Source organism: Ovis aries, chromosome 24 (genome assembly GCF_016772045.2).
Source record: "Ovis aries strain OAR_USU_Benz2616 breed Rambouillet chromosome 24, ARS-UI_Ramb_v3.0, whole genome shotgun sequence".
NCBI lineage: Eukaryota > Metazoa > Chordata > Mammalia > Artiodactyla > Bovidae > Ovis > Ovis aries.
The window spans coordinates 19,761,296-19,777,036 of NC_056077.1; the positions used below are offsets into that span (position 1 = coordinate 19,761,296).

At 35.8% G+C, this 15,741-nt stretch overlaps 1 protein-coding gene across 1 annotated transcript in view; it reads left to right on the forward strand.

Moving 5' to 3' along the window:
• Positions 1-15,741, forward strand: part of LOC101113819 (phospholipid-transporting ATPase ABCA3-like) — a 219,732-nt gene that overhangs the window by 108,851 nt on the left and 95,140 nt on the right. Inside the window, exons 13-15 of the mRNA XM_060406324.1 lie at positions 1,826-1,924; positions 4,309-4,462; positions 5,844-6,141. Of these exons, the coding sequence (XP_060262307.1) occupies positions 1,826-1,924; positions 4,309-4,462; positions 5,844-6,141 (551 nt within the window). The remainder of the gene's footprint in view (positions 1-1,825; positions 1,925-4,308; positions 4,463-5,843; positions 6,142-15,741) is intronic.

Consider the following 15,741-nt stretch of genomic DNA (forward strand, 5'->3'; position numbering starts at 1 on the left):
GTACTCCCAAGCTCATTGCAGCATTATTCACAATAGGCAAGATATGAAAACAACCTAAATGTCCACCTACAAATGAATAAAGAGAAAATAAATGTATATACAATGGAATATAATTCAACTTTAAAAAAGAAGTAAATCCTGTCTTTTGTGACAGCATGAATGGATGGACCTAGAGGACACTATGCTAAGTAATATAAAACAGACACACAAAAACAAACACTGTATGATCTCACTTGTATCATGGAATCTAAAATGGTCAAATTCATAATAGCAGAGAGTAGAACTGTGGTTGCCAGAGCTGATGAATGGAGGAGGGGGAAACAGGGAGTTGATGTTCAGTTTATTCAAAATTTCGGTTTATGAAAGATAAATAAGTTTTGGAGATCAACTATACGCCATAGTGCCTACATATAACAATATTGCATACTTAATATTTATTGACTATGCCAAAGCCTTTGACTGTGTGGATCACAATAAACTGTGGAAAATTCTGAAAGAGATGGGAATACCAGACCACCTGATCTGCCTCTTGAGAAACCTGTATGCAAGTCAGGAAGCAACAGTTAGAACTGAACATGGAACAACAGACTAGTTCCAGATAGGGAAAGAAGTATGTTAAGGCTGTATATTGTCACTCTGCTTATTTAACTTATATGCAGAGTACATAATAAGAAATGCTGGCCTGGAAGAAGCTCAAGCTGGAATCAAAATTGCCAGGGGAAATATCAATAACCTCAGATATGCAGATGACACCACTCTTATGGCAGAAAATGAAGAGGAACTCAAAAGCCTCTTGATGAAAGTGAAAGAGGAGAGTGAAAATGTTGGCTTAAAGCTCAACGTTCAGAAAATGAAGATCATGGCATCTGGTCCCATCACTTGATGGCAAATAGATGGGGCAACAGTGTCAGACTTTAATTTGGGGGGCTCCAAAATCACTGCAGATGGTGATTGAAGCCATGAAATTAAAAGACACTTACTCCTGGGAAGAAAAGTTATGACCAACCTAGATAGCATATTCAAAAGCAGAGACATTACTTTGCCAACAAAGGTCTGTCTAGTCAAGGCTATGGTTTTTCCAATGGTCATGTATGGATGTGAGAGTTGGACTCACACAGAGAAGAGAAGAAAGCTGAGCGCCGAAGAATTGATGCTTTTGAACTGTGATGCTGGAGAAAACTCTTGAGAGTCCCTTGGACTGCAAGGAGATCCAACCAGTCCATTCTGAAGGGGATCAGCCCTGGGATTTCTTTGGAAGGAATGATGCTAAAGCTGAAGCTCCAATAGTTTGGCCACCTCATGTGAAGAGTTGACTCATTGGAAAAGACTCTGATGCTGGGAGGGATTGGGGGCAGGAGGAAAAGGGGACGACAGAGGATGAGATGGCTGGATGGCATCACTGATTCGATGGACGTGAGTCTGGGTGAACTCCAGGAGTTGGTGATGGACAGGGAGGCCTGGTGTGCTGCAATTCATGGGGTCGCAAAGAGTCAGACAAAACTGAGTGAGTGAACTGAACTGAACTGAATATTTACACTAAGAGAATGGATCTCAGATTATGTGTTTTTACCACAAAAACAAAAAATAATAAAAAGGATGGGAGGAAATTATGGGAGGTGATTGGTATGTCTATAGCTTTGGTGGTGATAGTCATACATGTATATTCCAGGAATATTCCACATTCCTGATTTATCACCTACCATGGAAACTATGATCAGCACTGCAGCGAAGGATAAACTACATTTTCCCCCACTGTTGAAGGCAACAAAAATATTAATGCGAAAATCACCTTCCGAGTACTAGCTCCTTCACCTTCTTCTCCTAGGTTTAAAGATCTATTTACTGAAATGGAAGAAAGACAGGAAGAGTTGGGTATTGCTAGCTTTGGTATCTCCATCACTACAATGGAAGAGGTTTTCATTAGGTAAGTAATGATGCATGGGAGCAAGAGAGTAGAAAAAAAATTTATTTTCCTTAAAATCAGATTTCATTTTGAAAGCAAGACCCATCATGTGTGGAGCTAGAATAATTGAAGTAGTAATGGATTGTTAGCTATGATTATCTTCTATGAATCACAAACATATCAGTTTATGTACATTGCTTGCCTCATGTGCTAAGGCTGCTGTGACTCATGGAACTAGAGTGAGAATATCAGTTCAGAGAGTTAGGAAGCAGGATACTCAATGAAAAAAAAAATGAGACTATGAAACTGCACAAAAAACTAAATCCAGGTATGGAATACCTAGAGCAGAGGAATATTTCATAAGATTATTTGAAACTTTGGGATTACAATTGAATGTCTGTGTATTTTGTGGGTAGAATTGTTAGTACTGGCCTAGAGCAAAGAGAGAAGCCAGAAGAAGCAAGAACTCCAATCTCATAGCTTCCCGAATGAAAACCACAATCACTGAAAACTAATGAAAATGACCACATGGATTTTTTCTCATAGGGGACTGAAATGTAAAAGCAGGAATTTACGAAGTACCTGGAGTAACAGGCAAGTTTGGCCTTGGAGTACAAAATGAAGAAGGACAAAGGCTAACAGAATTTTGCCAAAAGAACAAACTGGCCACAGCAAACACTCTCTTCCAACAACACAAGAGATGACTCCACACATGGATATCACTAGATAGTTAATATTGAAATTAGATGGATTATCTAGGTTGCAGCAGAAGATGGAGAAATTATATACAGTCGGCAAAAATAAGACCAGGAGCTGACTATGGCTCAGATCATTATTGCAAAATTCAAGCTTAAATTGAAGAAAGTAAGGAAGAACAAAGACTATTCAGGTATGATCTAAATAAAATCACTTATGATTACAGTGAAGGTGACAAATAGATTCAAGGGATTAGATCTGGTAGGCAGAGTACCTGAAGAACAATGGACGGAGGTTTGTGGCATTGTACAGGAGGAGGTGACCAAAACCATCCCAAAGGAAAAAAAAATGCAAGAAGACAAAGTGGTTTTCTAAGGAGGGCTTATAAATAGCTGAGAAAAGAATAGAAATGAAAGACAAAGGAGAAAGGGAAAGACACCTAACTGAATGCAGTATTCCAAAGAATTGCAAGGAGAGATAAGAAAGTCTTTCTTAAATGAACATTGCAAAGATAGAGAGGAAAACAATAGAATGGGAAAGACTAGAGATCGCTTCAGAAAATTAGAGATACCAAGCGGAAAATTTCATGCAAAAATGGTCACAATGAAAGACAGAAACTAACAGAAGCAGAACAAATTAAGAAGAGGTGGCAAGAATACACAGTAAATATACAAAAAAGGTCTTAATGACTTGAATAACCATTTTGGTGTGGTCACTCACCTAGAGTCAGACATCCCAGAGTGTGAAGTAAAGTTGACCTTGGGAAACATTACCTCGAACAAAGCTAGTGGAATTGATGGAAGATCCTAAAATATGGTGCTGTTAATAGTGCTACACTCAATATGCCAGCAAATCTGGAAAACTCAGCAGTTGCCACAGGACTGAAAAGGTCAGTTTTCATTCCAATCCCAAAGGAAGGCAATGCCACAGAATGCTCAAACTATCACACAATTGCACTCATCTCACACGCTAGCAAAGTAATGCTCAAAATTCTCCAAGCCAGACTTTAACAGTATGTGAATCATGAACTTCCAGATGTTCAAGCTGGATTTACAAAAGGCAGAGGAACCAGAGATCAAATTGCCAACATCCATTGGATCATAGGAAAAACAAGAGAGCTCCAGAGAAACAGCTACTTCTGCTTTATTGACTATGCCAAAACCTTTGACTGTGTGGATCACAACAAACTATGGAAAATTCTTAAAGAGATGGGAATATCAGACCACCTTACTTGTCTCCTGAGAAACCTGTATGCAAGTCAAGAAGCAACAGTTAGAACAAGACATGGAAAAACAGGCTGGTTTCAAATTGGGAAAGGAGTACATCAAGGCTGTATATTGTCATTCTACTTATATAACTTATATGCAGAGTACATGATGCAAAATGCTGGGCTGGATGAAGCACAAGCTGGAATCAAGATTTCCAGGAGAAATATCAATAACATCAGCTATGCAGATGACACCACCCTTATGGCAGAAAGTGAAGAAGAACTAAAGAGCCTCTTTAGTTTAATTTTTCTGAAATAAGCTCAGAAGCATTATGAAAATAAAACTGCTGTATATTATCAATATCAGTTTTTACAGATTTAACAACTTCTAGCCAGTGATTTTTTTTAAAATTTTGACTCAATTTTTGAAAATTTTATAATGAACTATGTATTTAGAAACCACTATTCTGGTTAAAATAATTTTCTTTTTCTATGTGTGTAGGGTCAGTCAATCGAATAATCCGATTTTGCAGACCCTAAAAAGTGAAGATGAAAGTGAAGACATAAATCAGAATATGAATGTCCCTAGAAATTTTGAGAGATCATCTTTTCCCTCCAACTTGAATGAGCACTCTAATGTTACATTTAATACTGGGGTGAGCAACTTCGCTAAGAATATAATTTTGTATATATTTGTATGAGATAAAAGTTATAATATTTCATTTTAATATTGAATTAAAAGTAGAGTTTGAGTTCTTAGCCAAAGAAGTTCAGGTAAGGAGTAGTATGTAAAACAATTCAGTTAGTTTTTTAATTCAAAAGTAAAATATGATAGTAGGAATTAGATTTTTACTCTTCCCATTATTATTCCTCAGAGTCACTTATCACAGTTTTGAACTGTTAGTCCACTCAGAGTTGATAAAGTTTCTTATAAAACTTATCACTATTCATGTACATAAAACTATTTAAATTTATGAATTGAAGTGAATTGATATTTCCTAGTGAACTATTTACTCCCAATTCAGTATCTTTCTTCATTACCATGGGAAATTTCATTGGACTGACAAGCATTTCTGTCCTTGTTCTCTTAACTAAATACTCCCTATAGTGTTCCCCCAAAACACTAGGGATTCTGATGTGGAAGATATATTTCTCAGAGTTGCCCATAAGCATACTTTCACTGAGAGGGCTGATGAGTCAGTTGTGAAGCAGAGTTGATATTGTACAACTAATGAGTGGAATTTTGAACCAGAGAGAACTGGAATTTCTGCTCTATTCACTAGCTATTTGACTTTAAACAAATTATTTAACATATTTATGCTTTAATTTAATTCTCTGTGAGACATTTTAATGAGTTAACACCAAGTAAAATATGACCTTTGGAATGTTTGCCATGAATTGGATACTTTAAAATATAATTTTCCTCTTCTCCCTGCTTGCACATTTCTGCTATATCACTCTTCCTTATTTCCCCCTTCTTATAAAGATGCAGACAATGAAAGATTTGCAGAATAGTGTAGAAAAATTAATTGTATTGCTATATTCTGTCATCCAAAAATATATCTAATAATCCATCTTTTAAAAGTCAGAAAACAATGTGAAAAAGAATCCTTCTAAACTTTACCTTATTTCCAGTCAGTGACAACATCTAAATGCTAGTTGTTTCATTCAGAAAATACTGATTGATGGGACTTCTCTGGTGGTCAGTGGCTAAGAATTTGGAAATATTACAATTTAATATTGGCTAAGAAAGATAGATGTGATGTTGCTCTGGTCAGAGACGCTATGAATGTGTTAGTGATCCTTTTGAGGTTTTCAGTGTAATTAGATGGAAGCATTAATCCTTGCATTCAACACATTATACAAATAAGAAGTCTTGTTTGTCACCTAGTCTGTGAACTATGGTTATGTTCTTTCTGTTCAAGGGTATATTTATAAACTTGTATACATCCTCGATCATAAGATTTAAAATATTAATGAATTTCATTAAATATTATGACCATTGTGATGCTGTAATGCCATCTTCTGTCTTGTCAGTGGACTCTTTACAGTCAGCAGTTCTTTGCCATGTTCATGAAAAGAGCAATGTTCTCTTGGCGCAACTGGAATTTGATCTTGCTGCAGATACTAGCACTCCTGGGTATTTTTTATTTTTTGATGAGCGATGTGGAGTTTTCAAGAGGTGAAGAACTTGAGAGAGAAATGGATTTGGAACAATATGGTGAAACAATTGTGCCCTTCTCAATTTCTGGAAATTCTGAGTTTACTATGAATTTTGTAAAAAATCTTGAGATCTTGCTAAAGGCTAAGAAACAGAAACTTCATGAAGTAAAAGGTAAGCCTCCTTCAAAAAAAAAAAAATGACTGCTAGTAGGTAAAGACCTGTTGTGTTTTTCCAAAAAAAGGTCTTAACTGGAATATTTAGTTACTTGTTATTTTTATTTTTATTTTTGTAATCTCATAAAGACAACTAAACCAGATGCAAGAACAATCAGTTGAAATTACTGGCTACAAAAGTTAATTATTAATGGAGGTGCTGGAGTATGGGTCATCTACCAGCCATTTCCTACACCTTCCAAGTGAAAGTGAGTGAGAATCGCTCAGTCGTGTCCAACCCTTTGTGACCCTATGGACTATACAGTCCATGGAATTCTCTAGACCAGAATACTGGAGTGGATAGCCTTTCCCTTCTCCAGGGGATCTTCCCAACCCAGGGATCAAACCCAGGTCTCCTGCATTGCAGGCAGATTCTTTACTAACTGAGCTATCAAGGAAGCCCTCACCTTCTAAGGAATGGACTCAAGTACCAGAATATTTTCTTTTGTGAAATGTAGCACAGAATTTCACATAAAACCAGTCTTACAGTGTGGTATTGATGGTCCTAAATCCTGAAAGACTCCTTATAATGTATGTATCTAGATTGACCGTATCTAAAAATGGGTAAACAAGTATGGGTGAAAGCTTTATGGGCAGGCTACTCAGAACTTATTTACTTGTAAAGTAGTAATAGTAACCGATTATATGTACTGAACAAGTAATTTTGGCAAGAACTTTTCTAAGTATTTGCATTGTCTATTTCTATAACAATAATATTTCCTAAAGTTGGGGACACTAAGGTTTGGAGATGTTAAGTGAGCCACCCCAATTCATGCATCTAGTATGTATTAGAGCAGGGATTAGATTTTAAGAGATTATAATATTAACTCACACTACACTAGATCATCCCAGTAAGAGGCAAGTCTGTCCTTTTACAAGACTGACCATTTCCTGCCAGGTAATTCATTTGTGTTTCCTTCAGCTGCTATCTGGTTAACAGTGTTACTTCATGTTAACATATTACCTATGCAGTTTAGCAGGTTTATCTTTTAGGTTCTATTGTGAGAGGTGAAAGTGCATTCAGAGATGTTGGTTAATTCTACCATTATCTTGATTGTATGTTGATAAACATTATAGGTTGGGTGGCATAAAGCCTGTCAGTAAATCATACATTTTTTTCTCCTCCATTACTGGATGACTAAATGAACACTTATTAATTAAAAATGACACAGTTGTTTAGAAGAGAAGAGGGAAGAGAGAGAGAGAAAATGAATTTGCCCAATTCAAAATGTTATTCTTTTTCACTACATTATATTGTTGATACAAAAATTAAAAGACTATATTTCAGATATATATTAATAATAAGGATCAAATTAAATCTTCCTTCTTGTTAGTCCTTTTATCATCTTTCTCTGCTGTGGTTAGTCACTCAGTCATGTCCAACTCTTTGTGACCCCATGGACTGTAGCCCACCATGCTCCTCTGTCCATGGGAATTCTCCAGGCAAGAATACTGAAGTGGGTTGCCATGCCCTTCTCCAGGGGCTCTTCCCAACCCAGGGATTGAACCCAAGTCTCCCAACTGCAGGCAGATTCTTTACTGCCTGAGCCACTGGAGAAGCTCTAGCATCTTGCTGTTGTCTTAATTAAAAATTATTCAAGTAGCTCTTGAGAAAATTAGTAGGCTAAGAAGCCTCAAATTCTTGTTCTACATACACAAAAATAAACTCAAAATGGATTAAAGATAAGACAAGAAACTATAAAACTCCTAGAGAAGAACATAGGCAAAACACTATCCAACATAAATCACAGCAGGATCCTCTATGACCCACCTCCCAGAATATTGGAAATAAAAGCAAAAATAAACAAATGGGACCTAATTAAAATTGAAAGCTTCTGCACAACAAAGGAAACTATAAGCAAGGTGAAAAGACAGCCTTCAGAAGCAGCTGACAAAGAACTAATCTCAAAAATATACAAGCAACTCCTGCAGCTAAATTCCAGAAAAATAAACAACTCAATCAAAAAAGTGGGCCAAAGAACTAAACAGACATTTCTCCAAAGAAGACATACAGATGGTTAACAAACACATGAGAAGATGCTCAACATCATTCATTATCAGAGAAATGCAAATCAAAACCACAATGAAGTACCATTTCACGCCAGTCAGAATGGCTGCTATCCAAAAGTCTACAAGCAATAAATGCTGAAGAGGGTGTGGAGTAAAGGGAACAAACACTCTTACACTGTTGGTGGAAATGCAAACTAGTACAGCCACTATGGAGAACAGTGTGTAGGTTCCTTAAAAAACTGGAAATAGAACTGCCTTATGACCCAGCAATCCCACTGCTGGGCATACACACCAAGGAAACCAGAACTGAAAGAGACACGTGTACCCCAATGTTCATCGCAGCACTGTTTATAATAGCCAGGACATGGAAGCAACCTAGATGTCCATCAGCAGATGAATGGATAAGAAAACTGTGGTACATATACACAATGGAGTATTACTCAGCCATTAAAAAGAATACATTTGAATCAGTTCTAATGAGGTGGATGAAACTGGAGCCAATTATACAGAGTGAAGTAAGCCAGAAAGAAAAACACCAATACAGTATACTAATGCATATATATGGAATCTAGAAAGATGGTAACAATAACCCTGTATGTGAGGCAGCAAAAGGGACATAGATGTATAGAACAGTCTTTTGGACTCTGTGGGAGAGGGAGAGGGTGGGATGATTTGGGAGAAGGGCATTGAAACATGTATAATATCATATATAAAATGAATTGCCAGTCCAGGTTTGATGAAGGATACAGGATGCTCGGGGCTGGTGCACTGGGATGACTCAGAGGGATGGTACGGGGAGGGAGGTGGGAGGGGCGTTCAGGATGGGGAACACGTGTACACCCATGGCAGATTCATGTTGATGTATGGCAAAACCAGTACAATATTGTAAAGTAATTAGCTTCCAATTAAAATAAATAAATTTATATATTAAAAAAATTCTTGAAACTGGTGAAGTGTCTGCAACAATCAAGTGAATGCCCAGTCAAAAAAGCTACATGCAAACTGTAAGGGTATCTGTGGTGTTTTTGCTTATCTTTACACCATCACCCTCTATGAGACAGTACACTGAGTTGGTAGAAAGCTATGCATTTACTGGTTGCCCCTTTGGGATGAAAAGAGTAGAATTTTTTCAACATTCAGGCCAAGTTGAGAACTGTGCAAAGAACTAAATTTGATTTACTTGACTCAGGGCTCAAATGAGAACAGTGCCATAGTTTGGATATTATATTAAAGTTGCTGAAAGCAGTGATAGATGCCAGGGTATGAAAACTACAAGGGGGACTGCAGACATGCAGGCACCAGGGACAAGATATTATGGGTATCACAATACAGTAGAACATCTAGGGTCCCAAAAGGGAACAAAGGTAAAATTCATAGGGATATTAATACATTTAAAAGCAGCCATATATAGTGAAGAGATGAAGGAAAAACATATACATAAGCCTGGAGGATATATATGCCCAGAAATGTTCTGAGAAAAATTAAACCTTTATGCAAGACAGATTAGTAAGTTCTGTCTCTGCTGAGATACAATCTGCAAAGACTAGGATAGCAACTTTTTTCAAATCCCAGATGTCAAAAAAAAAAAAAAAATCACATGCTATACAAATAAGCAGAAACATGCTCCATTCAACCAACTCTAGAAAACACAAGCTTTGGATTTATGGGACAAAGACTTTAACTCTCTTAAATGTGTTCACTAAGTTAAAGGAAACATGAGCAAAATACTGAAGTAAGTCAAGAAAGCCATATATGGTAAGAATATCAGCAAAGACAAATTTTTAAAAGAACCAAACAAAAATTCTGAAGCTAAAAATTACAAAACTGAATTGAAAACTCCACCATAGGAATTCATCAGCAAACTTGAGCAGGAAGACGAACAGTCAGCAAATGTGAAGACATAATACTTGAAGCTATTGAATTTGAGGAGCAGAAAAGGGGGGGGGTGGGAAAGGAGAAAACTGAACAAAATCTAATGAAATTATCATACAATATAAAACAGACCAAGCTACACATTCTGAAAATTCTAGAAGGCAAAAAAAGAAAGGGACAGAGAACTTACTTGAAAAAGCAAAGCTGAAAATTTTCCAAATTTGAGGAAAGACTTGGATATGCTAATACAAGAAGCTCAATAGACTCCTTGTAGGACAACCAGAGAGAGATCCACAGTGAGATACATTATAATCAAACTGTTGAAAGACAAAGAATCTTGAAAGCAACAAGAGAAAAACAATCATGTACAAGAGATCCTTAATGAGATTATCAGAAATTTTCTCAGTTAAAACCTTGTGGGTCAGAAGGCAGTGGGATGATATATTTAATGAAAGCTAAAAAAATGGTGAACCAAGAAGTCTATATTTAGCAAAACTGCACTTCAAAAATTGAGATATTCCGAGATAAAAACTGAGGGAGTTCATTATGAAATCTACCCTAAAAGAAAATTTAAAGATTCTTCTTCAAAGCGATATGAAAGGACACTGGACAGTAACTCAAAGCCATATGAAAATAAAAATTCTAGAGTAAAGCTAAATACATGGATAAAAGTAAAAACCAATATTATTACAATTTTGGTTTATAATCCTACTTTTTTACAGGATTTGAAAGACAAAAGATTAAAAAGTAACTGTAAATCACTAAAATCTGGTGTTAAAGGTAAAGTTCAATGCTGCAAAGAATAATGTTGCATAGGAACCTGGATTGCTAGGTCCATGAATCAAGGTAAGCTGAATGTTGTCAAGCAGGAGATGGCAAAAGTGAACATCAACATCTTAGGAATCAGTGAACTAAAATGGACGTGAATGGGTAAATTTAATTCAGTTAACTGTTATATCTACTACTGTGAGCAAGAAGCCCTAAGAAATGGAGGAGCCCTCATAGCCAACAGAAGAGTCCAAATTGCAGTACTTTGGTGCAATCTCAAAGACATCAGAATGATCTTGGTTTCGTTTCCAAGACAAACCATTCAATATCACAATAATCCAAATATATGCCCGAACAACTAATGTCAAAGAAGCTAAGGTCGAATGATTTTATGAAGAACTAAAAGACCTTCTAGAATTAACACCAAAAGGATTCCTTTTCATCATAGGGGATTGGGATGCAAAATGAAGAAGTTAAGAGATAACTGGGGTAACAGGTAAGTTTGGCCTTGGAATACAAAATGAGGTAGAGCAAAGTCTGACAGAATTTTGTGAAGAGAAATGCACTGGTCGTAGCAAGCACTTTCTTTCAACAAAACAAGAGACAACTCTATATACGGACATCACCAGATGGTCAATACTGAAGTTAGACTGATTATATTCTTTGCAGCTGAAGATGGAGAAGCTCTATGCAGTCAGCAAAAACAAGACCTGGAGGTGACTGTGGCTCAGATCATCAGCTACTTATTGAAAAATTTAGACTTAAATTGAAGAAAGTAGGGAAAACCACTAGTCCATTCAGGTATGACCTAAATCAGATCCCTGTGGTTATACAGTGAAGATAATGAATACATTCAACAAATTAGAAATGGTAGACAGAGTACCTTAAGAACTATTGTTGAAGGTTTGTAACACTATACAGGAGCTGGTGACACCATCAAGGAAAAAAAAGTCAGCAAGTCACAATGGTTGTCTGAGGAAGCCTTACAAACAGCTTAGAAAAGAAGAGAAGTGAAGCAAAGGAGAAAAGGAAAGATATGCCCAACTGAATACAGAGTTCCAGAGGATAGCAAAAAGAGATAAGAAAGCCTTCTTAAGTGAACAATGCAAAGAAATAGAGGAAAGCAATAGAATGGGAAGGACTAGAGATCTCTTTAAGTAAATTGGAGATATCAATGGAGCATTTCATGCAAAGATGAACACAATAAAAGACAGAAATAGCAAGGACCTAAGAGAAGCAGAAGACATTAAGAAAAAGTGAGAATACACAGAAAAACTATTTAAAAAGGTGGGTGGGGGGAGTTCTTAATAACCTGGATAACCACGATGGCTCACTAACCTAGAGCCAGACATCCTGGAGTGTGAAGTCAAGTGGACCTTAGGAAGCATCACTATGAACAAAGCTAGTGGAGGTGATGGAATTCTAGCTGAGCCATTTAAAATCCTAAAAGATGATGGTGTCAAAGTATTGCACTCAATATGTCAGAAAATTTGGAAAACTCAGCAATGGCCAAAGGACTGGAAAAGTTCAGTTTTCATTCCAATCCCGAAGAAAGGCAATGTCAAAGAATATTCAAACTTCCATACAATTGTGCTCATTCCACACGCTATAAACTAATGCTCAAAATCCTTCAAGCTGGGTTTTAACAGTACATGAACCAAGAAATTCCAGATGTACAAGCTGGATTTAGAAAAGGCAAGGGAACCAAAGATCAAATTGCCAACATCCATTTCATGATAGGAAAAGCAAGGTAATTCCAAAAAGCATCTACTTCTGCTTCATTGACTACACTAAGCCTTTGTGTGGATCATAATAAAATATGAAAAATTCTTAAAAAGATAGGAATACCATACCACTTTACCTGTCTCTTGAGAAACCTGTATGCAGGAAAGAAGCAACAATTAGAACCAAACATGAAACAATACACTGATTCAAATTTAGAAAAGGTATACATCAAGGCTGTATATTGTTACCCTACTTATTTAACTTATATACAGAGTGCATTGTGCAAAATGCTAAACTTTATTCCACAAGCTGGAATCAAGATTACTGGGAGAAATATCAACAACCTCAGACATGCATATGATACCACTCTAATTGCAGAAAATTAAGAATAACTAATAAGGGTGAAAGAGGAGAGTGAAAAAACTGGCTTAAAATTAAGCATTTGACTAAGATGGTGGCATCCTGTCCCATCAACATTATGGCAAATAGAGGGAGAAAAAGTGGAAGCAGTGGCAGATTTTAATTTATTGGGCAAGGACACACATATGTTGTAAGTGAGAGGATAAGAACACATACTCCATGCAAATAGTAAGCAAAAGAGAGCAGAATGAACTATACCAATATCAGGCAAAGTAGACTCTAAACCAAAAAGTGTTATAAGACTAAGACACAAAGAGGATGTAATCTAAAAGGGTATCTATAGCAATTATAAACATAGCACCAAATATCCTAAATATGTGAGGCAAACATTGACACAATGGAGCAATAAACACTATACAATAATAATCAGAAACTTCAGTATCATATTTTTAAACAGTAAATAGAACAGTAAGACAGAAGATCCACAAGGACAGAGAGACCATGAACAATGTCATAAATCAACTAGACTTAACAGACAAAAAAGGACACCTCCCTCAACAAACAGCAGAATACACGTTTTTCTTGCATGCACAAGAAAGATTCCTTAGGATAGATCATATGCTAGGCCACAGAATAAATCTTAATAAACTTAAAAAATGGAAATCCTACAAAGTGTACTTTCTGATCATAACTGAATGAAACTAGATAAGAATAACAAGAAAACTGGAAAATAACAAATGTGGAAATGCAAAAAACAATGTTCAACTATCATTAGGTCAAATAAGAAATAACAAGAGAAATTAGAAAATATTAATACTTTGAGACAAATGAAAATGAAAATATATCATATTAAGGAATGTAGCAAAAGCAGTGTGTGATGTGTATGTTAATTAAAATAAATAAATTTAAATTTAAAAAATAAAATAAAAGAAGAAAACTGACAACCTAGAAGGGTGGGATGGAGCTGGGGATAGGAGGGAGGCTCCTGAGGGAGGGGACATATGTATACATTTTGCTGATTTGCATTGTTGTACAGCAGAAACCAACAGAACATTGTCAAGCAATTATAGTTGAATTAAAAATAAATTTAAAAAAAGAACACTATCAAAGCAACCACCTAACTTTACAACTTAAGAAACTAGAAAAAGAAGAATAACTAAACACAAGGCTAACAGGAAGAAGAAATAATAAAAACTAGGGCAGATATGAACAAAATAAAGAATAGAAACACAATAGAGAAAGTGAACAAAATTGAGTTGTTTCTTTGAAAAGATCAATATATTTGAGGAAAATTTACAAAGAGTGACAAGGAGAAAAGAGAAGACTCAAATTACTAAACCAGAAATGAAAGAGGGAATACTATTGCTGATTTTACATAGGAGAACCTAGATGAAATTGACAAAGTCCAAGAAATGCACAAAACTGAATTGTGAAGAAATATAAAATCAAATAAATCCTATAAAAAGTAAGGTAATTGAATCAATAATTTTTTAAAAAGACTCCCAACAAAGAGCAGTCAGGGCCAGATGACTTCACAGGTGAATTTTTCCAAATATTTAGAAAAGAATTAATACCAAGTTTTCTCAATCTCTTCTAAAATATTGTAAAAGACAGAACACTTTCAAATGCATTCAGTAAGGCCAACATTACCCTGACACTAAAGCCAGACAAAGACATTATAAGAAAACTGCAGACCAATATCCCTAGTAAATGTCAATGCAAAACTCAGTAACAAAATACTATCAAACAAGGCAAAAGGACCTTAAAAGGATTATTCACAATGACCAAGTGGGATTCATTCCTAGAATGGAAGGATGGTTGAACACATGAAAACCAGTCCATGTTGCATTAACAGAATGAAAGGAAAAAAAACTGCATGATCATTTCAACTGATGAGAAAATACAATTCACAGAGTGATAATTATTTTATGATAGAAAATGCTCAACAAATCAGAAGGAAACTACCTTAACATAATAAATACATTTGTATCAAAAGCCCACAGCTAAAATCATGGTCAATATTGAAGCACTGAGAGATTTTCCTCTAAGATCAAAACAAAATGAAGATACTTGCTTTTACATTTCTGTTCAACATAATTCTAGGAGTGCTAGCTAGAGAATTTAAGCAGCAAAGAGACAGACATCCAAATTGGAAAGCGATAAGTTCAAATTACCTCTGTTCTCAACATGATCTTATATACAAAATGTCCTAAGTTCCCACAAAAAAAAATGAGTTCACCAATACAGAAAAGTTGCAAAGTACAAAATCAACACACAAGAATTAGTTGCATTTCTATACATAACAGTGAACAATCCAAAAACAAAATTAAGAAAAACATTTCATTTATAACAGCATCAAAAGACTAAAATACTATAAGCAAGGCAAAAAGACAACCCTCATATTGGGAGAAAATAATAGCAAATGAAACAACTGACTAAGGATTAATTTCCAAAATATACAAGCAGCTCATACAACTCAATGCCAGAAAAACAACCCAGTCAAAAAGTGGGAAAAAGACCTAAACAGACATTTCTCCAAAGAGGACACAGATGGCTAACAAACACATGAAAAGATGCTCAACATCGCTCATTATTAGAGAAATGTAAATCAAAACTACAATGAGATATCACCTCACACTGGTCAGAATGGCTATCAACAAAAAGTCTGCAAACAATAAATGCTGGAGAGGGTGTGGAGAAAAGGGAACCTTTTTGCACCGTTGGTAGGAATGTTAATTGATACAAATGCTATGGAAGATGATATGGAGATTCCTTAAAAAACTAGGAATAAAACCACCATATGACACAGCAATCCCACTCCTAG